At 44.8% G+C, this 26,193-nt stretch overlaps 1 protein-coding gene across 1 annotated transcript; it reads left to right on the top strand.

Annotated features, from left to right (window-relative positions):
• The first annotated feature begins 74 nt into the window (after positions 1-74).
• On the top strand, positions 75-24,871 carry LOC139907989 (putative segment polarity protein dishevelled homolog DVL1P1). The gene is made up of 15 exons (XM_078288019.1): positions 75-476; positions 6,064-6,133; positions 8,153-8,274; positions 11,171-11,289; positions 15,766-15,904; positions 16,630-16,723; positions 16,869-16,938; positions 17,076-17,215; positions 17,782-17,858; positions 18,308-18,375; positions 18,599-18,676; positions 18,827-18,961; positions 19,860-20,027; positions 20,169-20,384; positions 22,740-24,871. The coding sequence occupies exons 1-15, from the start codon at positions 307-309 to the stop codon at positions 23,258-23,260; spliced, it is 2,187 nt and encodes a 728-aa protein (XP_078144145.1). The 5' UTR covers positions 75-306; the 3' UTR covers positions 23,261-24,871.
• Positions 24,872-26,193: the final 1,322 nt, after the last annotated feature.

Below are 26,193 nucleotides of genomic sequence, written 5' to 3'. Positions count from 1 at the left end.
AGCAATATTCCCAACTCCATATCGCAAGGATGTGGACTGTCCCTTCCTGTTTTAGTGCCGAGAGAGCCACCGTACCGACACACATTGGAGCAGGAATACAGGCACTCATAACGCGATTATGTCTGGATTTTCGCTGTGTTTATCAAAGACACGGTTATTTATTTCCCATCGTGAGGTATACAGGTTTATTTATTAGGGAAGGCTGTTATGTTATTCTACGGGTAGCTGGTAACATAGCAGGCCTGTTTATTGCGCTGCCAACCCTTGTTCCTTTCCTGTGTCAATGATTGTCCTCCCCTCACTCTCATGGCGGAGACTAAAATAATATATCACATAGACGAGGAGGAGACTCCTTATCTGGTGAAATTGTCCGTTTCTCCGGAGAAAGTCACCTTAGCGGATTTTAAAAATGTCCTCAACAATCGACCGGTCAATAGCTACAAATTCTTCTTCAAATCGATGGACCAGGATTTTGGGTAAGTGGCCACCGTCGGTGATTATTATTAGCCTATTCGTCTCGTTCAGCTGCAATTTATTATTGCAACGTGTGTTTAAACAGCTTATTACAGGCCGTGGTTGGCGATATCAAACGATCCAGGCTGCAACGTTTGTTACATGTGTGCAAAGTAGTGCCATGTCTGTTTCCATGCTTCTGGCACCTGTTCATTATTATAGGCTATCCTGTGCGCAGTGGAGCAGACACAAGACTGTTTGAAGTGATACCAGATCTGTCCAATAGCCTTAATGACGCAGCCCTCAGTTTATTACAGGGAGCCCGTCTCCACGGCCAGACCCATACTCCACATACAAATGTCAAGATATATGTATAAATTATAAATAATCCATGGAAATGTCAGAACAATGTTGACAAAGCATCCACATGTTCTTGGGTGCCACCTCAAGTTCACTATCGATTTTATATTGCTCTGTTTTTTTTTCTCCACAGTGTTTGTTTATTGTAGCATGCTGTTCTCAAAATGAAAGCGATAAGAGATACTGACCTATTCAAATCTTACATCGGTTCATTATACTTCACTGATAGATCATTAGATACAGTAGGAAGTTCTCTCTCTCTCTCTCTCTCTCTCTCTCTCTCTCTCTCTCTCTCTCTCACACACACACACACACACACACACACACACACACACACACACACACACACACACACAATGGACTGCAGGTGAGCCCCAAGTAACATGGAAAACACAGGGCAGCGTTGTTGTCGTGGTTATTAGTTATGCAATCACCGCATGTAACCAACTTTCCATTTAATTGCCCCAGAGGACAAGATCTGTCAAACGGCGCTGCTCGGCGTCTTCATAACCTCGTTTTCCCAAGTTGTCCTATAAATGTACATGTAGTTTAATAAAGGGTTGGAAGGTTTGAATGTTTTCATGTCGACCTGCCTATTGTCCCAAGAAATACAGTAGGCACATTATTACACAGAGTTGGTGCACAGTGTAGGTAGGCTATCACATCCTCTTCTTCTAGAATGTTATTATTATTATCAGTAGAAGAGGCGTTTAATATAATAGAATAGAATAGAATAGAATAGAATAAGTCAGTCACTACATTCACCTATTTTCTATTGTAATATTGAAGGACTATATCCTATAAGTCTTTAACCACTGATTGTGTAGTAGCATAGGCTATTCGGCCAAAATATAACACACAACATGGCATCTGAAAGAATTTCCTTAACTAATAACAGAACTATTAATTAATTCTTTTAAAACAAAACTTTGTTGTTTATCATGAATTTTACACTGAGGAACTACTTTATCTGTCTACTGTATCGTGGGTGTTATGAATTTTTTTGATAATTGAAATATTTCCTCATCCTCTCTCAGCTCTGTCTCTCTATCTCTCTCTTTATAATCCTGTCTTTATTATCAGGAGTTACACCAGGTTTGCAATGCTCCATAGCTATAGGCTCTATAGCTTTTAGTTTCTCCAGCTCTTGGTCAGAGATCCAGTTGTATCAGGCCTCTGCTGAGGATGACATATTTGTGTCAATGTTGGTTTCTCATTCCATTCTGATGTCTCATACATAGACACACACACACACACGCACATTAATGTCTAGCACTGTAATCTCGAACATGAGTGAAGGAAATGCAGAGGCAGGCAGGCAGGCGGTGTCTATAGAATAAAAACGTCATACATTCCCACAGCAGCCTGACCTTGTGAGGGAAACTGGCTCTTCCTGGTGGCAGGCCAGGCTCTGCTTTGTCCCCAGCCCCGGCTTCCTGCCCCTCATGCACTGCAAGCCGGGCTGCGCGCTGGGCCTCAGGTGATCGACAAGCAGATTATGGAAACAAACAAAGCATGTTTGCTCTTAAACCTCAACATGGGGACATGGCTCCATGTTGTTGAATACGCCGCTACAGTAGGCCGAGTCTGACCGGCTCCTGCATGTGCATCAACAAAGCATGTTGAAGCACATGTCATGAATTGGATATTGTCAAACTAATATGTTTTCACATATGTTTTCAGATTGTAGTACGTCGATGATAGAGGCATCTCCGTGAGCGTCGTCGTCATTGAGTCATTAAGATAGAATATTCGGGTTCTGTGAGCGCCGTATGGTATTGGCACAGTATGGAAGCAAATCCAGTCAAAGGCACAGAGGATAGCAGCGCTTTGTGGTGGCCATGCTGGCCATACTGCATAAGCACAGACAGTATGGCTGCTGGAGAATTAGCTAGGGAGAAATAAGACGGCTGAGCAGAGAGGGAAAACATCAAATCCCTTGCAGTTATAGACAGTGTTTGAAATGTAAATGAGCAGTGCAAGGTCCTCTGTAGTAGACCCCCTGCCGAGCGGGAGGAACCAGCCATTTTCTTATGGGATTGTCGAACTGCATTTGTGCTGGCCATATCAACGCTGCAAGTGCGGGCCACACAAATGTTATAAATGGCTTGTCCTAAAAACGCCTCAGTGCGATCATGCATCATGTGTGATGTTTATAACCCTGTACTGCAGTGAGCATGTAATTTCATTGTTCCCTTTAGAATTGCATGGGATATTGTAAATATGGGCTGTGGCATTTTGGGTCACGCTGCAGAACCATACAACAAGCTGATCGCTTACTAAGTCCCTAATTTAGAAGGTGAGTTGAGCACATTTCGTATCTCAGCTGTGTTTTGTGAGAGTTTGGCTGTCATAATATTTATTCATTTATCAATATTCATAAGACAGGACGTTAATTCAGACTGTGGGTTGTTTTGAAGCAACCCACTTGCCTTTTACAGAGACTTCAAGGTGATGATATGGTGTTTTGTCATTGCCACTGGTGGTGAGTGGGTTTGAGACCTCACTATAATGCTAGTCACAGAGGCACACTGGAGCTGAGGAAGCAGCCAAGCTGAGGTCTGAAAGAAACAGTCTTGTTTGTGTCTCAGAAAATAGGGGGCTGGTAGGGGGGGTCTTTCTTCTGCTGAGATAGTGATGCTAAGCCACAGTAGTTAGAGGACAAAAAGCTGCAGCTTTTTGCACAAATGCACCCTTGCCTTCCCTCACTTGTTATTAGCGTTTTGTTATTTAATGTTTGTGGATTGTGACAGATTTGAAGGTTAAACTGTACTTGTGTGCCATGGGACAAACATCAAGGGTCTTACTATGATAGGAGCTACATCATATTTGATTGATAGTGACATAGTCAGGTGAAACAGCACTAAAAAGGGCCAACTCTATGTGCTATTACAGTGCTGTTGAGATCACATGATTACAGTATTAAATGTGTCATCTACATCATATATTGAGTGTTTGAATAAAACTGTTTACTGCGTGAGACTGTGCGTCAGGGCCCAGTGTAATGAAGTACACCTATTCACAATCTTATTTGAGCTACAAATATTTTGCTTCCCTGTTTACAGTATCAGTAGCATCAGCCCACCAAAGTCCTTGGACTACTGGCCGGTGTGGGCCGGCCTCTCCTGCCCTCTGGTTTCTGGTTTATGCTGTAACTACCCAGCCCTCCTCTGTCTCTCAAGGCATAAACAAACACGTCTAATCTTCCCCAGCTACACAAATACATATCCCCAGCAGTGGAATATTCAGCGATCACCAGGGTAAATCTTGTGTCATTATCCTGTGAAATCTGTTAAGACCTATTTAAGCTGTCAGCTCTAAGAAGTTAGAGTTGTGACAGAAGCCCGGACCAGACACATGCTTCTCTAAACAGGACTTACAGCTTGTGATTGTGTGCGTGTGTATGTGTGTGTGTGTGTGTGTACGTGTGCGTGCTCGTCAAGAGTTCAGGCCGGAATTAATGCTGCTCCCGATATCAGATGGAAGCTGAAAAGAATGCAGGTCATGCGTACTTCACCCTGTTTTGTAGACGTCATCTGTTTTCTTTGGATTTGTATCTGGGTTCCACTGGAGTCAATGCCTTTAACAGATAGAGACATATTTAAATGATTCATTTTGCAAGCAACTTCTTTCAGAAACCATAAAAATACTCTTTTACAGCGGGGGGGGCCAAATAGTGTGTGCGCAGCATGTATTCTGTGTGGGTGGAGCTGGCAACCGTCCTCTCATTGAACATTATGGGTTATAAGGCTGAAGAGGCGTCGCTGATATTTATTTGTACGGACCACTCCCACATCCTCACAAGTCACCTTACAGCTGGTCATGCGGCTTGAGAGAGAGGATGCAAACACTTCCTACCTAACGAGCAGCCGGCACAGTCATCCCCCCACCCCCCACCCCCCTCCCCCCCTAGCCTCCCCTCCCTTTTCCTCCCTGAGGTGGAACAGGCCGCAGCAGCAGACTCTGTGGTCGTCAGTTCCAGCCACAAGGCTACGTTATCTCCGTCCACCACTCCCAGCAACACAGCTCCCACAGCAGCAGCAGCAGCAGCAGCAGCAGCAGCAGCACAAAAGCACAGCCAGCTTGGCGAGTCATTTCGGTAGCAGCGAAGTTCTGGCAAACAAGAAGTGGAAAAAAAAAAAGCTATAAATCTATAAAGCCGCTGTCAGAGACACCCCTGCATAAAATCTTCTTAGGCTTTCCTGCTGCTCTCAAGTCGTGTCTCTCCCTTTTCATTTACGGTGTTCAAAGCCAAGTAGCTAATGCGAGATCTCCATTCAGTTGCAGAAATTCTTGGTTGTACCGATTCTGTGAAATTCCTTTGCAAGTAAAGAAATAAACAACAGACGTAAAGTCATACAGGGAGTTATAACACTAACAGGTAAATAGATCAGGGTGTTTTGTGTATGTGTAGTGTGTGTGCATGTGTGTGTGTGTGTGTGTGTGTGTGTGCGCAAGGTGTTAGCCAGCTCATCTCTCGCCCCTCAGCTAGCTCCGGGCTTGATCTACGTGACACGAGCCTAGCAGGTGTGGTGACTGGTTACTGCTGAACTGTGTCCCAGCAGGTCAAAGGGTAACTGGGAGGTATTTTTGTAGGGAATTTACAGCCAAAGACGAACGCACCGAGGGAGGCTCACACACTGGATCACTCTATTAATACACACTCCCGTGCCTTGACGCCCTGTTGTCGCAGCCCTGTACTTTTTCACATCCACACACACACATGCATAAAACATGCACACGGACACACATGCAAGCACACATACACACACTGAGACAAATAGACACACACACACTATCTGTCTGTCTATCTATTTACATATGTATCTATCTATGCAGCACCTATTGCATCAAACAATCATGGCTGATCATAGACCATGCACACATATGCATGCACACACCCACACAGATTTACATTTAGACCCATTCATTACTGACTTATGCCTCTGTCCGTGCCAGGTTGAGCGGCCCTATCATGTTGGTGTAACTGTAGGGACAGTCATGTCCATAAATCACTGATAGAGAATCAGACTGAGTATGGCATTGCTGCTGCTGCTCAATGGGCTTTCCCATGCTAGCAAGGGTGTAAAGCCAGTCGAAAGCCATGTGGAAAATGTGACTTACAAAGCGTGAATGTCTCTCAGTATGTGTCAGCTGTGCAGAGCAGGAGAGTGACTTCAGGCTGTACAGTGTATGTGTGTGTGAGCTGACTTGTGTCCTCCTGACTGTTTCTGTCTGTCTGTCCCCCAGGGTTGTCAAAGAAGAGATTTCCGATGACAACGCCAAGCTGCCCTGCTTCAACGGGAGAGTGGTGTCCTGGGTAAGTGAGATGGATGGTGCCCCCGTGCCGCTCCTCTCTCCTGGCTGCTTGCCTGGCTGTGCAGCCTCAGTACTAGCTAAAGATATGTGGAGCGCCCATGGATCATGTAAATGTAGCCATATAAACGCCTCCACACAGCTTTTTAAACACTCTTCACTATAATCTCACTGTTCAGCTGCAAAGTGCACTATATGTGAGCACTAGGTGTGAGCAATTCCATTAGGTGCTGAACTTAGCCACTGTTATAAAAGGCAGTCAGCAGTGGCTGGCTTGACTTCTAAAAGAATAAATACCATACTACCTGTCATGTTCATGAGGATTTACACAGCGCCTTGTCACTGGTCTGTCGTCATATCACAAGACACAAGTTAAGGCCCGTTCACATCTACCGATAATTATGAAGTAACTATAACTATAAAAACATTCAAATCATTCTTAGTAAATAGAATGTCTGTGTTCCCACTACAGCAGTGACTACAAAACTACATTTTTGGTTTGATCTATTTTTTGAATGTAGAGACAATGATGAATCATTTTCAACCAATCAAATGAAAGTTCTAAGAAAGAAGGGATTCAATAGAATTCGCTATCTCACTTTTTGCTGAGGAACTTATCATTGTAATGTGAACGGGCCTCAGTGGCTTTACATGGTGCTGGAATGACTGGATGACAGGCCGAGCTACATACATTTAATCTAGATACTAGCTTATATTGGGTGTTGTTCATGATAATGTGATGCTTTATCGATCCCTCTGGGGAAATTCTGTTTTCGCTTGCCTCCCTCTACAGGGAGGTCAGAGGTCAGGTTCAGCTACAGAGCAGCGCCAATGGAGCTGCTAGGTATTCAGTGTTTTGCTCAAGGACACTTCAGCAGGCCAGATGCTTGCTGATATGGCAACTTGAACCCAGGTTCCTCTTGTTTAAGGATGGTCTCCTCACTCTCTAAGCCACGCTGCTGCTCAACAACCAGCTGCCCCGAAGATATGCATCTTCATATCCAGATCACAAATATCGCTGTATGCATGATTTAACAGAACATACTGCATCTATCTTCTGGGCTCTAAAATTCAGGCTATGAGCTTACCCCAGCTGTTATGAACCAGATGTTTACTTACGACAACTCTTAAACGGACTAAAGAATCCTGAGAAATACTGTAATTTTGATGTGTGTGATCTGATTTTAATGCATATACAGTATATGCTATGTATGGAGGTATATTTCCTTCATAATGCTGCCTGCTGGGAGACAAAACGGGGGAACTGAGGAGCAGAGAATTCAGCCCAACGTTAACCCGTTTCTTTGTCTCAGACAGAGAGCCAATCAGCTCTAAGTAGACAGCTGTTGAAATGCTTTCAGTCTTTTGAATTGGAGCAAAAAAGCAGCACACGGGTTCATTTAAGAGCACAGTGGCACAGGTAGACAAAGTGTATTACCATAGTGATACCTGTGAATCCCCAAGCTTACATTAGCCTCTCCCAGGAGAATAATCATAATCCACACTGTCATTAGTCTTCCCAAGGCAGCCTGCTTTAACTTTCATTATTCTGACTCAGATGAAAGGAGAGTGGCCGTATCTATGGGTCATTGTACATCATCCTTTGTACTGACACTCAACAGAGTAAAGGCAGTGTGGTCTGCTAGGTTTCTATGACGTTGCCTCTGTTCCTCAAGTTGTTTATGCGTAGCCACCAGTCATTTCTCGGGCTCCTTGGTGCATCTCATTTCGCATCCTTCCCTTATGCCTGCTCATGCACTGGATGTGCCTGTCTCTGCGGTGCCACCATCGCTGTGTGTTTATCTTTGAATGTCGCAGAGTCTGTCTAGGTTGTCTTTGATCACGTCTCCTTGCTCTGTATGGGGTCTATATCATTTGAAAGAAATATTTATCATTGTTTGTGTGTCTTTCCTAGCTGAATATGTCTCTTAGATAATAAAAAATGTCCCTTTCCCATGTGTCTTTTAACTTGTTTTGCTTTCTTTTCTCTCTCACTCTCTCTCTCTCTCCGTCTCTTTCTCAGTTGGTCCTGGCAGAGAGTGCCCACTCTGATGGAGGATCCCAGTGTACAGAGAGCCATCCAGAGTTGCCCCCTCCCCTGGAGAGAACAGGCGGCATCGGGGACTCGCGGCCCCCCTCCTTCCAGTACGTAGGCTGATTAACGGCTGTCTTGTATGCACAATTACACACACAGAGACACGCAGGCAGTTGTATTCAAGCACACAGTCCTGTGCAAAGGGGTGACCTTTTTATTTCACTGCATGCCATATGTGCTTAATCAGAATCTGGATAGCTCATCAGAGAGATTCATCCCACTCAGGCTCATATAAGAGATGTAGGTGGTATATATGCCCCGTGTGTGAATGTGACGTGAAGTGTGCGTAAAAGTGTGTGCACGTGTGTGTGTGTGTGGGTGTGTGTGTGTTTCTATAGATTCTTGTTAGCTTTCACTTGTGTGTACTGTATGTGTACATTTCCACACGCTCGCAGACAAAGTGCTACCCGCCCACCCAGCCGTAGAATAAGGCGTTAGTCCGCTCATCTATGTAAACATCCATATGATGCGTACTCCCCCAGTGCTGCTGATTCTAGAAATAGCCTTCACAGCATAAACATCTTCAGGGAAATACTGGCACTCAATGCGGCCCATTGTATTCAGCCCCTAAGAGCACCCATCCATACCCGGTTAGCTGTTAATAAAGGGATATGTGGCCCAACCATGTGTGGTGTAAAATTGGTGCCTAAAAGCTCAGGAATTAGGGCATTTTCTGCAGCCTTATGACCGTTATCTGAGCCTAGACTTTGACTTCAAACCGGCAGATAAGAGATTCTCACTGCACTTGCTAAGGAGAAGGCCCAAATCTAAATATAGCAAGAAGGGCCGGGGGGCAGTGGGCTGGGGTTGTTGCCATTACAGCACTAGAGCAATACGGCTGAGGCTCTATATTGAGAACATGCAATCTGTCATGTCTCGGGGTATCTCTTTATCCACTGTTTGACATCTCGGCTCGCTTTTGCCCTCTGCGGGCTGCTCCCTGCTGTTTGGCTGTCAGCTGGCCTGATGATTTTATTGTTCCTGGACCCTCTTTTACTGGGACTACTGCCACCTTGTGGAGCAAAATGACAGTGCGTCGGGCCCCTTACCCCACGTCACTTCCCTCCCCCTCATTTCCCTCCCCCTCCCTCCTTCACTCTCCCTTTCTCTTTCCCTCTTTGAGCCAGACAGGCAGGCTTTTCTCTCAGAGAAACAGCGTGGTGAATTCCCTATAGCGAACCTCCTCTCTTTCTGAAATGAATCCTGTCTTCCACCCTCTACCTCTTTCTGTAAATAGCTGGAATATTATTACCACTTCATTTTCTCTTTGTGCTTTATTCATGCATTTCATGTGTCCGTCGGTGTGAATGGCTGTATTTGATGAGCAGGCAGAATAGGTGTTTTGGGCTGAGAACGGACAGAATTGATGTGCTTCTGCCCGGTAATCCGGATTAACAGACATTAAAAGCACCCATCTCCATTTCCCAGGAGGGAGGGGGGAGGGCGATTGGCAGCGAAAGGGGGGTTGTGGAGGGGGGTGGCATTTGTTCACAGCTGCAGCCTAGCGCCCTGGATAATCTCCCCCCGGATCAGCAGACCTCCCGCCCGGCTGGACAGCAGCCACAGACAGACCACAGACAGACAGACAGACAGACAGGCAGTCACCACCGCATCTAGCCTTCCAGTCACTATTAGCAGTATAGCCAAACTATGCCTCTTCACGTCTTGCACCAGTGACAAAGTGCTGTTTTTAGCGCAGGGTATTTGCATACATGCACCGGCCCATGTTAGTGAAGCCCAGCCCAGGTGCACCCATTAGGACTCAGATGCAGGAACATGTAAGCATGCCTCGTTGAGCACTTTATCCCGCTGAGTGAACATAGCAGACACAGCAGCCTGTCTCCTCTTGTGTTTTTAATTTGCATTGATCATCTGCACGTTGCCACGGAGGTGTGCGAGACGGTAGCTTTTTAAACCCCCTGCAGGATGATGTTTGTGCCCGTGTTTGTTAGTTATAGATATAGTTTTAGAGTGTTTTGTGGCATTATTATGTGTGTTTTTATGCTCCATGTTTACTTTTGCTTTGTTTATATACAATATGAATATATATGACACTGTTTGGATATGAGCGCTGCCCTTTGAACATGTGTGCACATGGATGCATGAATGTGTTTGCGCTTGTGTGTGCATGCGTGTCTGTATGTGTGAGTGTTTATGCAGGTGTGAGGTACATGTAGCCTACATGCCTAAGTGTGTGTGACAGATAGACAGGGTTGAGCAGTGTTCTCACCGGCCTCAGGTTTCTTTGGTGCCCGGTGGCTGTTTAAGTCCCTTAACCCTGGTGCCTGAGGCCACAGCCTCTCCAGCCCTCTGACAGAATAACAATCTGCCCTCGAGCCCCTCCAGAACCCCCAGACTCCTCCCAGATCCCAAACACACAGGCCTGCTTATTGCTCAGCCCACACCTGATCTACCACTTCCCCCCTTTTCACTGTCATTCTGTCTTTTCTGTCTGTTTTCTCTCTCTCTCTCTCTCTCTCTCTCTCTCTCTCTCTCTCTCTCTCCATCATGCTACAGGCACCATCTGGGCTTTCAATAGGACTCATTAATGCTAGTATTGTCCAGAATGGCTCCCTCTCAGGGTATCTGGTCATTAATGACACTTAGTGAAAAACACATCACATACCACACAACAATGAAACTGCTATTTTGGCCAGAGGGATTGAATTTGAAGCAGAGTCATAATATGAGTTGCATATTCCCCTAAGGTTGAGTGGCAACCGAACAGATATTATGACAGACAGAGGTATATTGTAGCAGGGGATAATTTGGGAGTGTGGGTAAGAGGCTGGCTACAGAATTATTTGGGACCACTGTGTGTGTTTGTGTGTGTGTGTGTGTGTGTGTGTGTGTATGTGTGAGAGAGAGAGGGAGAGAGAGAGAGAGAGAGTGTGTTTTGTACATCATTATGAATCTGACTGAAGTTTTCCGATGTGTGTATTGTAGTGCCAATGCGGTGAGCAGTCGAGACGGCCTGGACACAGAGACGGGCACAGAGTCCCTCCTGAGCCACCGTAGAGAGCGTGAGCGAGAGCGTGCACGGAGAAGAGCGAGAGAGACCGAGCGTGAGTATCATCTGCAAGGAGCGGACGGTTCTTAAATTGCTATTTTCCTGTCATTTCTACGTTATCGCATTTCAGTGCCTCCAAACACTTATTTTGCTCCGTTCACTCACCCAAAACAGTGGACAGACAGCAGACAGGGAAGGAAAAGCCCCCCAGGGATCGCAAGGCGCATGTTGAGCTTTTAGTTTACTTGAGAGCAAGAATCACATAGATATCCTGATGCTAGGTAACAGTAAGCGAGGTGGTAAACAGTACCTGATTTTGCCACACGACAAAGATTGCTTCTGGCGTTCTCTGTCTTTCCCAATAACTCTTCTTCTTCTCCTGGTTCCCGTGTGCAGCTCAGGTTTATGGTCAGAGGCTGTTTTCCACTTGGTAGTTGCACTCCAGTCCTACAGGATGATCATTCATTGTTAGAAGACACTAGTGTTCTGAAATACCCGAGGCAGACCTGTTGCTGCCTATTGTTGAGATCTGAATGCAGCCATGTACATTTTACCTGTTGGGGAAAGTAATTGTTTGGATATTTCTGCTCTCTCTGCACGTAGACAAGTTCTGTACAAAAAAAGCGGGAACATGGGAAAGAGTGAGTCAGCCCTTGAGAACCTTAATCAACTGTAAACGCATCTGCTGTATTATTTAGCTCACTGAGGTGTTATGGCGCTTGACTGCAGTAAATTCTATTAAGGTCACTTTGGTAGAAGGATGGCTTCCTCTCCGCTCCTTCAGAGGAACTCCTTGCTTTACAGACTTGCTATTTTCAGGATGAGGGCCTGCCAGGTACCATCACATGTCTCTGCTCTCCAAAACAGAGAGCCGGGTACGCTGGTGCTGCAGTGAAAATACAGTAGTGTGTTAGCAGCATATTCCTACCTGCAATAGCTGCACTATATTTTGTGATCTGCATTCAAGAACATGATTGACACGATTCCTCTTTGAGATATCCACTCCAATTCATTCTTGTCACTGTCTCTAGTTTTTGGCAATATCGGTTGGTTTTATGCCAGGAAGTAATAAACCAGCAGCTTCTAGTGCCTGCTGTCTGCGCTTGTTTTTCCTCCATGCCTACAGCAACGCCAGTTCTTTATCTCTCTCTCTTCTCTCTCTCTCTCTCTCTCTCTGCTTCTCTATCTCTCCTCCCCTCATCCCCTCTTCACAGCAAGCGTGGATGTTTGGATCCTGCGCTCCAGGCTCATTAACCAAATACTCATTAATTTATGTGGTGCAATTAGTATCACAGACTACAGCATCAGGTTGAGGTGGTAGGGAGAGAGCCGTAAATGTGTCACACTGGAAACAGGGAACTAACTGAATATGAGAAATGTATCTCAGCAGAATAACGCCATTTTCATATCCATTCGTTTCATCGTGATCGCACTCTTGCGCATCGTATTTGTTCGCTCGTGACTCGGACCAAGGCATATTGCCCATGTCAAATCCACTGTCGCTAACTGCCTAGTGCACATCTGTTGTTTCATGGGTGGAGCAGAAAAATAGTCTGGCCTAGGGAACTTTGCGTCTGTCCTCCATTCTCCTCCATATTCATTTGACCTTGTCACAAATCAGACGCTATCGCACAGAAGGCAAAGAATGGAGATTTGTGTCAGGGTTAAGTCTCAAGTCATTCTCACTATCTCTGCAATCATACCCACAAATATGCACACACATACAGAGACTCTCTATCTTGTTCTCTCTCTCGCTTTCTCTCTCTCTCTCTCTCTCTCTCACACACACACACATACACTGTTTATCTGCTTCCTCCCTGCATTCACCCGCTAGTTTGTTAGCTCTAATTAAGTGAAAACATCAGGGGAATTGGGAGTGTCCCTCTTGGTGAACAAGCAGTTTCATGGCTCATAAATCTGGCTTACATGGCCCAATGTAATCTAATTCAATTTGGTTGGATTTGTGTAGCGGCTGCTATAGTGTATCATGGGTACAAGGCCCGGGATGTAAGGACACATGAAGGAGGAGCCAGTGGCCCCGCCTCTTTACCTGCCCGCCTGCCTGCAGCATCAGCAGCAGGAATTCCCCTGTCACATTATATGCACGCTTGAAGTGATTCTGCCTCGGAGTGAATGCTCGCTGTTTTACAGTGAACAGAGCAGGCTGAATTAAAGTGCTCAACCCCTGGTAAACATATCCCTTGTTCTCTTCTTTCTGTGCTGTTATGTGTGAGCGTGAATGGATGAATAATGCAGCGGTTGAAAATTTTAGGAGGGTGGACAGGTGGAGGACCCTGAGGGCAGCATGGAATTATGGGATAGGATCTGTTTCAGGGCCGCCAGGTGTTCTGTATCTTACCTGTTCTGGGACAAGTGGAGGGGGGGGGGGGGGGGTGAACCAACTGACACGTTTTCTGCTGTACATAAGCACCCGAGGCAAGCCAGTTTTGACTCCAATATTCAATGGGTAAACTCCAGAACAAAATACTTAATACACAAAATAGCATTAGCTATTGTATTAAACATTATTCTGTTCAACCCCGCCTGGATTTCAAGGCCAAGGTCAAAACAGACATGGTAAGCCTAAGCACTTATGCTTGTATTAATGTATTAACACAAAGCGCAAATGCAGCTGGTGAACTTAACTGTCCTCTGTGGTGCACAATCACAAAAAGTGTCTCAAAATCTTTGTTGTGCCGCGATGCTGCGAAAAGCCTTTGGTCCTCTAATAACCTGATGGTGTTTTCACCTGAAGCAGAGACAGGACAGCACATCGTCTCAAATCCCATATTATCTCTGGACTCTCTCTCTCTCTATTTTGCGGAATACTGACATCTGATTGGTCAGAGGCAGATTAGCAGACATTCTATAGTCGCGTGCCATGGGAGGGAGGGAGGAGGTAATACTTTCTGCTCTCTCTCAGTCAGCCCAGTTTCTGTGCGTCGGATGAAGGCACTCTGTCGGCTGTGGCTGTGGTGAGAGAGACGACAGGATTCGTTCTGGGTTTTTTTATGTTGATGGTATCTGACATTTGAGGATGTGAGATACATGCGATGACATTTGTGGTTAGTTTAATTTATTTATTGCTGTGTGATTCTGATGCACTCATTGCTATTCTGGAAATTCAAATAAGTTAAAATAGAAGGGTTCTTGTTTTGCACTGAGTAGACAGTTTGTTTGTACTTGTGAGTTTCTATAGGGTGATGTGGATCCTAGTTAATGAAATTGAGGAAGTCCTCCAGTCTAATTGATCTAATGATGATTGTAAGCCAGGCTTGGCGCTAAGTTGGAGCACTGTGCAAACTTGGTCCGTAAAAATGTATGAAATTTATTGCAACGAATATAGTAGACCTACTTTATAACGTAACAACTTTTGAAAGGGATTGATTATTATGGGTAGGTGATGTTTCAAGTTGCACATGTCTAGACAAAAAGTAAAGTTGCCGCTGAGTCAAAGTGCTCACTTCTCGTTTTCTCACTTGTTCCTGCTCACAGAGTATCTTTATGCTCATTCCCTGTTTTTGTCACTGCCTCTATTGTAGATAAGCTGTGGAGCCTGTCAGAAGCCAGCCGGCGGGCAGAGACAGTCTGGGGCTCAGGCTGGGTTTTAGAGAGGGACTAGGACAGACGGAGCACAGCACAAAGACACAGGCTCCAGGCAGACACAGATTCAGATCTGGCTTACTTGACCTGTGCACTCAATAGTTTGCCAGTGTGGGAGTCGTTGGAGTGTGTGAGAAAATATGTTTGAGTGAATCCTGACAGTAGGAATGTCACTCATCTGAATGAGTGCCGATACACAGTAGCTTAGCTTTCATTTGAGCACCTTCTGGGCGGAGCTAGCTATGGGAACTACCACATTGCTGGAATGTTTTGCTTGCTCCCGGCGAACACTCTCTCGGCCACGCCCTCTTCGCCTTACCAGACCTTTCCAGCCAATCCGCTGTCACCCTGAGACAGCACCGCCTCCCTGGCAATGTACGTATGGAGATGGACAGGGTAAAGTGTTGGGAATCTGGGATACAGCTATGATTGTTTTGGTTGATATCTTTCTGTTAGGAGGTGAATTCATGTTGAACGGTGTACATTTACTGTGTAGAAAATCTTGTACTGTGTAGAATATGTATCTTAAGTAATGCCAATAAGTGTGTTATTTTGTCCAGTTTGTATTTTTTGCTTCATTATGATTTCTACCTCACATGTTGTAATCTTCTACAAGCCAAAACCATTGTTGATGCTTTACTTGTCATGCGATACACTCTTAAACTGGTGTAAAGTGTGCCTTTCAGTTGAGACCTCAGTTCCTGTTTACAATAATGCCAAAGTCTTCCAGAGGTATCAGAGAGAGAAGCTCTTTTGTTGTCTCTGTCTCTGTAGCTGAGACGACTATGATCCCCTTCCAGTTCAGCCGCTCTCACTAACTCCTCCACTCCCTCCACGCTCTCTCCCTCTCTCGTTCTGATCTGACCCCTCGATGAGCAACCCGACCTCATGTCTGACTCACTGCTGTTCTGTTGTTTCCCTTCTCCAGTCCCTCGCATCAACGGTCATTCTAAATCAGAGCGCACGGCGAGAGACTCAGCCATGGGTTACGACAGCGCCTCGGTGATGAGCAGCGAGCTGGAGTCCAGCTCCTTTGTCGATAGTGAGGAGGATGAGGATGCTAGCAGGTAACGTACTGCCTCACATCTCTCCCTGTCCTCCTCCTCCATCCAGCCACTTTATTCAGTAGCTGTCTCTTGTTTCTAAATCTACGTATTGATTTTCAGTACATAAAAAAACAAAACAAGACTAACAAGACATACACAAAGGTATACACATGCAACAAAAATGTACTCGTATTGACTTTAACAGGTCTACAGGGGGCCGAGTCTTTTCTGTACATATGCATGGCTTATTCCTCTCATTGTTATATAATGATATTTTCTTTTATAATTCTCCACCTTTTCCATAATGCACAAATCTCTTTGTCTTTATGTCTGAGTAAATTCTGCTGCTGCTGATACTACTGCTGCTGTTTTGCACATAGTTTTAATGCTTGAATCCATACTTTTCCTGGACATTTTCATCCATATATTCTGTTCATTCCTCACAATAGTTGAGTATTGGAATTGTATGCAATCGTAATTTTACCTTCTTATTTATATCCTATTCTTCTTTGATGTATCCTATTACTACTTGCTGTCCCAACGGCCCAATTTCCCCACAGGGATCATTGAAGTTTCATTTAATCTAATCTAATCTAATCTAATCTAATCTAATCTAATCTAATCTAATCTAACAACAAAAAACAATTTCCCATTGTCCTGACCATACTCTGCTTTTACCCTCTTTACTTTTTCTTCTATGCCATTTTTCTTTCTCCTCATATCGTTCTTTTCCCTCTGTGTTTCAGACTCAGTAGCTCCACAGAACAGAGTTCCTCTTCTCAGCTGATGCGCAGACACAAACGACGCCGACGGAGGCACAAAGTGGCCAAAATAGACCGGGTGAGCCCCTCTTCCATACTTCGTCACTGCTACCTGGTGAAATTGTGTTGGACGCTGAGTGTGAGAAACAGATGAGACGGCTGATTGATATAGACTTTGTGCCACTATGACTTTTTCTCATTATATCCACCTGCTGCCTTTCCAGTCTTCATCCTTCAGCAGTATCACAGACTCCACTATGAGCCTCAACATCATCACCGTCACGCTCAACATGGGTAAACCCTCTACCTCTCAATGCATTTATATATTTATATGTATATAGAGAGAGATTATGTTAAATATAGACTTACGACCATTCAAATTTTTGCTCCGATCTTCCTCATTCCTCTCTTTCTCTCTTCTTTCCTGACAGAGAAGTACAACTTTTTGGGTATCAGTATTGTCGGTCAGAGTAACGACCGGGGAGACGGCGGCATCTACATCGGCTCCATCATGAAGGGAGGAGCTGTGGCGGCTGACGGCAGAATAGAGCCAGGGGACATGCTCCTCCAGGTACACTAACCCTTACAGAATTCATATTCAACACTATGAATTTCCGCCATGCATGTATTTTAGTGGAAAATAGCGCAGTGTAATGGTGCAATGACGAAAAATGCCATGGGATTTGCCAGATTCTTTAGGATACTGCTGCTTGTACAGTGTGAAAGTTAAACATTATGGGAATGGTCACTGGATTTCTGTCTGAGGTTTTGTGACCTATTAATATCCATAATGTCCTATTCACCTCCCTCTTTTGTAGAAGTTGTAATTTTGCCTCTCCTTTTCCTTCCTGTTGTTGCCTCTCTTTGATCTCTGTATGGCTGGGCTCTATGGCTACACCCACTGTTACACACATGGTGGCTGATAAGTATTTGTTGTTGCCCCAACATTCAACAATGTACTTTTTACTTTGGCCGTGTATACTGCAGAAAGCAGCTTAGGATTTACAGGCTTCTGAAAGCCTAACAGCACTGCAGAGATTAACTTGTGTACTGTACAAGTGCATAAACAGATATAAAAATACACTGTATGTGATGTCATTTGATGTAATGTTGATTAATTTGCGGTGTGCCAACCAGGTGAACGACGTGAACTTTGAGAACATGAGCAACGATGACGCTGTGAGGATCCTCCGAGAGATTGTTTCCAAAACTGGGTAAGGAGAGCAGTGAGTTACACACACAACTCGCTCAGAGAAACTCCTGAGCGTCATGAGCATTTGATTCTCCGCTTTGGAAGATTATTATGCAGAAAACGTAACTCCACTCCCCACTAACACATAAATGGGATACTATCATAGGATGCTGCATGGGTATCTGAAGGACTTAAAGTATTACAGAAAAGCTTATTTAGCAATAGTATGATTCTGTAAAGCGTACAGTCCAGACCGTATTAGTGTGTCCCAACAGTTGATCTCTGACCGGGATGATTGGATCAGTAGAATTGATATACGCTAGGCAGCTTTGATGCGATTGACCGCTGTGCAGTACAAAGTCATACTTTCACTACCATCTATTCTGTTGTTTGGGCTCAACCAAACATTGCTCTTTACTGTCAAGCTAAAGATCTGTATTTAAGCTGATTATCTTTATATTTCTTCCCCAGTCCTATTAGTCTTACTGTTGCCAAGTGCTGGGACCCATCCCCGCGAAGCTACTTCACCATCCCTCGCGGTAAGACAAAAACAAGTGCTGTATCAGTGTCATGGCTCTCCTACAGATGGATAACATGCCTAATTATCCTTAGCTCATGCATCAATTATCTTATAAACCAAACTTATTCTCATTACATAAATCTGAAGCAGTGTAACTAATGCCGTGGCCTCGACCAGGTTTTACCTGATGATGGCTGTTACTGTATCATTTATCAAAAGTGCCTTAATGTTTGTCTGTCCAGCTGAGCCAGTGAGGCCTATTGACCCTGCAGCCTGGATCTCCCACACCACCGCCCTGACAGGACCTTACCCACACTACGGTAAAGACAACACCACCACACACACACACTATGACACATACACTACTTCTTGACTGTAGTGTGTATGCAATGACAACCATACAGCATTTTAAAAATACTTTGAAAGTTGTGCTTTTTCAATATTTTCTCACAAACGCTTCTCCCTCCCAGAATTTGATGACTTGCCTCTATCTGCAAGTAAGACGGACATGGCAACCATCGTCAAGGTGATGCAGCTGCCTGACTCTGGTCTAGAGATTCGAGACAGGATGTGGCTGAAGATCACCATCGCCAACGCTGTCATTGGTGAGAAGGGCTTGGGAACACAGAAAATTAAATACTTGTTACAAGACTTTTTAGATGCAAAGCACCTCATGGCTGCAGAGCACATTTATTCACTCACTCACTCACGGTTAGCCTATCCTAGTGTCCATTAGAAAGCATGGCATACAGCATCTGAGAAGCATTGTTTGGTCTGCAATACTGCTGAACTGGGTGCTTAGCATCCGTGACACAGTGTGTCCTTGTTAGTCTTCCAAGCTAAGATTTAGAGTTAGTTGCATAATGGGAATGATAAGTCATATTCAGATCTGTGTTGTGTGCGCACTGCTCTGAACGTTGGTGTCAGAATATGTTGAATAATGCACCAGTTTGCCAGGTTAACTGGGAAATGGGAATTTCAGTGCTTCTTGAAAACATCCCTAATGTACAGTAGACTTACTACTTGTTTATAAATTATTTAAGATGATAAGATGATGAAATATTCACTAGATAAAGCCTTCTCAAAGAGATTTTTATTTTCATTGAAGTAATTAAATAGCACTTATGTATCAAAAAGTGTATTTCTTACTCTCTTTTTGAGCAGGCAATTTATTAGCATCCTAAATATTAGGAAACATATATCAGCCTATTTTTAAGCTGTCTATGGGCTGAAATGGCAACTCATTTGAGCTAAAAGTATTGCTAATTGTTTTTTTGTTACAACATAAGATAAGTCTGAGGACAGAACAGTAATGTGCGCAGTTTTGGCATTAAATCCTTTTGCACCTTATTCCACCCTACAGTGATCTTGCTACTGTGCTATAGCTGCTCATCTAACTGCAGCCACTGTGGTTCTTATGCTTATCAGCAGCATTTTTAGTATCTGCCCAATATGTGAGAGCAGCAGACTAGATGTTTGTCTGTGTGTGTGTTGCTGCATCAGGTGCGGACGTGGTGGACTGGCTGTACTCCAGAGTAGAAGGATTCAAGGACCGGCGGGATGCGAGGAAGTACGCGAGCAGTCTGCTGAAGCACGGCTACCTGAGGCACACTGTCAACAAGATCACCTTCTCTGAACAGTGCTACTACACCTTCGGGGACCTCTGCCAAAGTACCGCACCACCGCCCGTCTCCATCTGTTGATAATACAGCCGTTTCTGTCCTGTGATGGCTCTTTTATGAATAGAAGGATTGTGCTAAAATCTCTCTCCCCCTCTCTCTCTTTCTCTGGCTCTTTTTCCCCTCCAATAAGACATGGCATCACTCAACCTGAACGAGGGCTCCAGCGGTGGAGGCTCTGAGCAGGACACCCTGGCACCGCTCCCTCCCACCAGCAACCCCTGGCCCCTGGGCGGCCAGCCATTCCCCTACCCTCCCTTTCCCTCCGCACCCCCCAGCTTCCCGCCAGGATATTCAGACCCGTGCCACAGTTTCCACAGTGGGAGCGCAGGCAGCCAGCACAGCGAGGGTGAGCGATGGGCGGGGTGGGGCGGGGGGGTAGGCGGGCTGTGGAGCCTTTGAGTTTTCCATCAGCTTTTCATTAATTGATGTGATGTGATAATTTGACTCAACATGCAACATGACATTATCCCTGATCTAAGTATTCTTGGCATATTAGGTCAGTATCTATTAGTGTCTGACTCATTTTGTTTTAGCTTTTTTTTGGACTTCTGGGTTGTAAGTTGACATTGGATTGCATATTTCCATAATGTGTCTTCTAAAAACCGTCCTGTATTGTCAAGGTCAATCATGAGCATCTTGAGTCATGCAGCGGACAGCTCTGCAGTACTGGGTGTGTACTCCATAAAACCCGATCAACCATGTGATTACAAATTGCCAGCTTGAAATGATCAATACCAAGTCCATCCTTCTCCATCAATTCTTGAATGATCTTTTGTTTTGATTTTGAATCAAACGTGATAGTGCGCTGTGTTGCTACTGCATGGTTTTTGACATCTGCATTGAGGGAGAGTGGCACTGTGGGTGTTTATTGTACTTATGTAGGTGGGTGGTGCTGGTAGTGTGGCGGTAGTATAGGATTTATAATGATTTAAATTAGTCCAGACAAATAGTCGTAAGTCACATGTTACCATTATGTCAGTCTTATTTTTATCATTTTGAGTAATTCATCCAGACATTGTCATGTTTGTTTGTTTTCAGCCAGTGGTCATTCTTTCAGTTGGATGTCTGCAACCTTTGAAACTTGGGAGGAGAGAGATTGAAAAAAAGATAAGAATAGTCATGTATTTTAGAATATGACGTATTTTTGTATTTTTTTGTAATTTAAAGTTAGATTGTTTCTTTTGGCATTTCCAGACATGCATTAGTTTGCAATGTTGTGTCTGCCTGACTGTGCGAATGAGTGCATGTATGGGTTTTTGCATTTTTGAAGGGGAGTTCCTCCGTGGCTCCATGGTTTTTTATTGTACAGTGTTTGCTTTTTTTGTCTTTTTTTTTTAGCTTTTTGAGAACAGAAGGGCCAATAATAGCCATAGGCGTACCACTAGCTATGGGCTAGATGCAGTAGAGGTGGAATACAGTAGGTAGCGTGGGAAGGGCTGGGCTGGGAGGTGTGTGTAATTCTGTTGTTCCCTCTGTTTCTGCTGGGCAACGGTAGACTGAAGGAGGAGGTAGTCCCAGGACACTGGGGGAACCGGTAAGCCAGCTAACCCCCTCTCCTCCTCTGCTGCTCTCTTTCTTTTGCTCTCTCTATTTGTCTCTCAATTCATCTTCTTCATTCTTGTCTAATTCCCCCCCCTCTCTCCTGCTCTCTTTCTATCTCTCTCGCTCTCTCTCTTTCTCTCTCTCTCTTGGCCTCAATGCCCTCAACATTCTCCACCTGCCATAGCTTTAAGGTTTTTTTTTCCTCCGCCCCTCCCATGCGTCTTCCTCCGAGTCTGTCCGTGTGTATGTCCGTGTCACTGTACCTGGAGCAGTGTGTGGCTCTCCTGACCGTCCATTCTCCCTCTCTGCACCTCTGGGCATGCATTCGTACTGTGCTGGGACCGCAGTGAGCGAGGTGCATGATGCAGGATGATCACTCCAAGGCTTGTGCTATCATTCTCACTGATAGGGGGCAATCATGCACCACTTTACCCAGTACTGTTGGGCTCATTGCGGAAGAGGAGGCGTGGGATGTTTGATTTCGCAACAGTGTGGTACACCTCTATCAACATGCCACCAGTGTGAATTGCTGACAGTGAGATGTGACACTAACACACATTTAAAGCTAAATTGACAAAAAAGTGAATGTAACTCACTTTTTTAAAATCAGAATCTTGAATCTGTTTGGATATTCTGTATTATTCAGTAGTACGGCGTGTTTCTGATGCAGGTGTATCATTCTTATATTTATACTCTGTGAATGTTTCAGTGTTTTATGAACATCAGAGGAGACGCTTGGCCTCAGTTACTGCAGTTGGAACATGGGGAAGAAGCCTTTGAGACAATCATGTGTTTGCCCTTGACTGCTGACTCTTCTGGATTGCATAAGAAAATAATATCTAGTCACACCTTAAACAAAGTGCAAAATGTATTTTACAGCATTCATTAGCTTTACTGTATGTAGCACAAAAGATCTCTCACCTGAAAACTGATGTACAATGTCTGTTGTGGTTCATGAAAGCTTCATTAAGCTTTTATAATGTTTTTGTTTAAAGTGTGACCTTCTGCCTCCATGTTAATCAATAGCAAATTCAGCTGGTCTGAATCAGCCGTAGCTGATGAGTTGGAGTTGCTGCTGACTGTGTATTAATTGTATTAGGTGTGCATATACTGTAGATGGCCAAGCTAAAATGTCTGTGTTTTTCTTTCCTCTCCGCAGGAAGCCGAAGCAGTGGATCCAACCCCAGCGCAGGGAAAGGCAGACGCTCCTCCCCACAGGAGAAGGGCCACAGGTCGACATGCAGCGAATCCGAGCCAGGTGTCCGCGGAGGGAGGCGCGGTGATCGGTCCGCCAGCCAAATGAGCCATCACAGCCACGCCCTCTCCAGCCACAGCCACGCCCGAACAAGCTTCAGTCACACTCAGTCTCACAGGAGCCACACTCTCTCGCAGCACAGCCACGCCTCCTTCACCTACAACCACGCCCCCTTCACCCAGCCAGGGCCTGGCTCCTGTGCCCACAGCGAGCGAAGCCACGCCTCCTCCTATGGCCCCCCAGGCTTGCCTCCCCCTTACTGTCTGGCCCGTCTGGCCCCCAAGACCTCAGTCAGCAGCAGCACACCCCCCGGAGCCCCTCCTGGGAGAGAGCTAGCGGCCGTTCCCCCTGAGCTCACCGCCAGTCGCCAGTCCTTCCAGCACGCTATGGGCAATCCCTGCGAGTTCTTTGTTGACATCATGTGACAGGACAGTGCCTTCAAAACTCATCGAGCACAAAACAATTCTCCCTGACCCGCTCAGCCCCTTCTCTCTTTCCTCTAAACCCTGTTTGCCGCTGACTGCCCCCGAGTTCAGAATGTAGACCCTGGCCCTCCACCCTCTGCTATAACAGCGGTCCCTCTGATGTCTAAGCAAAGGAATATGGGCAGCAAGAGCACAACAGGAGGGAATCCTCTCACACACAAAAGCACGGGTCCTCTGTGGCTAAAAACCCTCTTTTGTATTGACGTGACGTGTACAGTTTGTGAAATGTGAGTGGTATTCAATGTGGTGATCCTTTAAAGCTGCCACACGGACATTCTCGGGAGTGTGTACTCTGCCTAGAATCTTTTCTGTTCTGCAAGACCTTTAAGCTGGCTGGGCCTGGATCTCAATCCCCCAGGCCCAGGCCCAGACCCAGACCTAAAACTACAGCCCGGACTGAGGAAGCTGTCTCTGGGCCCAGGACTCAGACTGGATCTCCTGGCTCATCTCCTCCGCACATGCTGCGAAGATTTGGCACATCACACCAAACCTCTGGCCCTTATTGACCTATTTTCCTGTATGCTGTGGCTCCGCCCGTGGCATATTAAGCTCTTACCTGCCAACTAGTAAACGCTAACCTTGGTCAGTTGACAGTCCTTGGATTTCTTCAACTTCATAAGGGAGGCCCTGTAGCCAGCCATTAGTTTAACTAGGCTGCATATTGCATGACTGTCTCAACTGCTTTAAAGGAGAGAAATTTTATTGATGAATTTTGTTTTAAGTATTACAATTTTTTGGGGTCTTACCCCTTGCCAATGTTCTAAAGGAAGAATCCGTACACTGGATGATTTTTGTGATGTTATTTATGTGATCATGTTGCATTGATGGTGTCATACTTTGTCTACTATGGCTGACTGACAGACAATCAGACATCACCCTTTGTGAATCAGTGGCCAGTTACCACTGTCCTAGCTGTGCTTTGTCGAATGTATCATTATTCCTGTCAGTTATTGAACCCTGACATTCATAACATTTTGTTGTGAACAAATTTAATATCCTAGTAAGCAAATAAACTTGCATACAGGATTGCAAACAGTGGGTGCCCACCACAGCTTTGAAGGCAAACTTAATGGGTTGAATTGGGACAACCAGTTTGCTAAAAGCACCATGGATGTCTCCTTTGTAGCGTGTGTGAGCTTAGATAAAAATCAGTGTGACGAAAACCAAAGCCTCACATTGTGTGGTGGGTAGTTCTTTACATTGTAGGAAATGTCTTTGATCTCGATCTATCTACAATTATCATCAGACACTTCTATGAACTGACTTCAAAAAAGTGACTTTAAGGGGAACCCTGGCCTCCAGATTCTGAACTTCTTGCGTAACAACGGCAAAACCCTATTGTATCTACTTAAAATACAACAAGTGAGAAAGAACTTGCAACGCACTCACTAATTATTTGAGCACTTTTCCATTTTCTCTCTCCCTCCCTTTAGTATGAAACACTGTTTGCAATCAAAGCTTTCTCTTTAATTTTGTTTCTTTACAAAAGAGGAATAAATTGTACATAGAAATTTATTATATATATATGAATAAAAAATATATATGTTCAAATTTGTGTCTGCATTTTTTCTAAAATAATATCTTGTCATGTAGCTTTTATTTTTGCAATTTCAAAGTATTCTATTGGTTGAAATATTCGATATAAACACATGTTGACTGTGCTTACATATTCAGTTTTGTTTTAAATAGTGCCACTAGATGGAGACATTCAATATCTAATTCTCTACTATTTACCCCATTCAAATTCAATTTCATGTATAAGTAAGTTTGATATATAAGGAAGTATTTCATAACTCACTTGAGGCACTAAATTAATATGTTGGTGGGTGATCATTCTTCAATAAGTCTACAAAGTTAGCCTCTGTATACACCTACACAAAAACTTTCTGACAGCATGTATTAGCTCTACCATGTAGACAGACCAGACATGTATGTTTCACTTAATTTGCTTTGACGGTAACAGGAGACGCCCCTGAGTGGAACTTCCTAGCACCAAAACTGTGTGTACTTTCCCAGTGGGCTGACGTCGATCTGAAGAGGTTCATATGCGTACTGAACCCAGTCAGACCCCACAGAGTCGCCCGCTTGACAGACCACCCACAGGGTTATAAGAAGCTATTGTCTACTGAGACCCTGAGAGCGAGGCAGGCCACACTCCCACAGATGAGAGGATGTGTGATAAGACGTTGGTCAGGAAGGAAGTGATGTCACACACAGCGTTTTAAGGACACCCTCGGCTGCGAAGGCGGAATAAAGACTATTAGAGTACAGCGAGCCTCAGAAGAGCTATTTGTGTTCTGACTGGCTGTTTACTACGCTTACACAAAATTAGGTAAAGTGAAAATGTTTAGTCCCAGAATGACAATGATCCCCTCACAGCTCTTCTGTCACAAGTAAAGTGACGCAGTTGCAGTTTGAGTCTGTGAAGCAGCCTACAATCTGACAATATTGTAGCTGTTCTCATTATCACCCCACACACTCGTTTACCAGCAGCACGAATATCGTAACTACACTACTTACAGAACTACTCAACACTGTATTCCCCAAGTCAGCATGATAATGGGGCTGCTGAATTCACGGGGAGACAGAGAGGCAAGTGTGGGAGGTGTTTCTTGGCCAAGGCAGCGTAGGCAGATGAGGCGCAGAGTTTTTTGACATCACAGCCTCTGTAACGTGCGTCTGCTCTGGAGGTAGGAGGATCACGGTGGCCTGAGACAGATGCATGTGAATGTCAAAGGCAAGAACTGCCAAAGGTCAGTCATGCATCATACAGCCATATACGTCATACAAACATGAGATAGCCAATACATCTTGTGTTACTGACATTTTTGATTTGATTTGTTGATCGATTTGATTTTAATTCTGTATGGAGC

This window comes from Centroberyx gerrardi, chromosome 14 (genome assembly GCF_048128805.1).
Source record: "Centroberyx gerrardi isolate f3 chromosome 14, fCenGer3.hap1.cur.20231027, whole genome shotgun sequence".
NCBI classification, from domain to species: domain Eukaryota; kingdom Metazoa; phylum Chordata; class Actinopteri; order Beryciformes; family Berycidae; genus Centroberyx; species Centroberyx gerrardi.
Note: the sequence above shows the minus strand (reverse complement) of the source record. Positions and strands in the feature narration are given on the sequence as shown.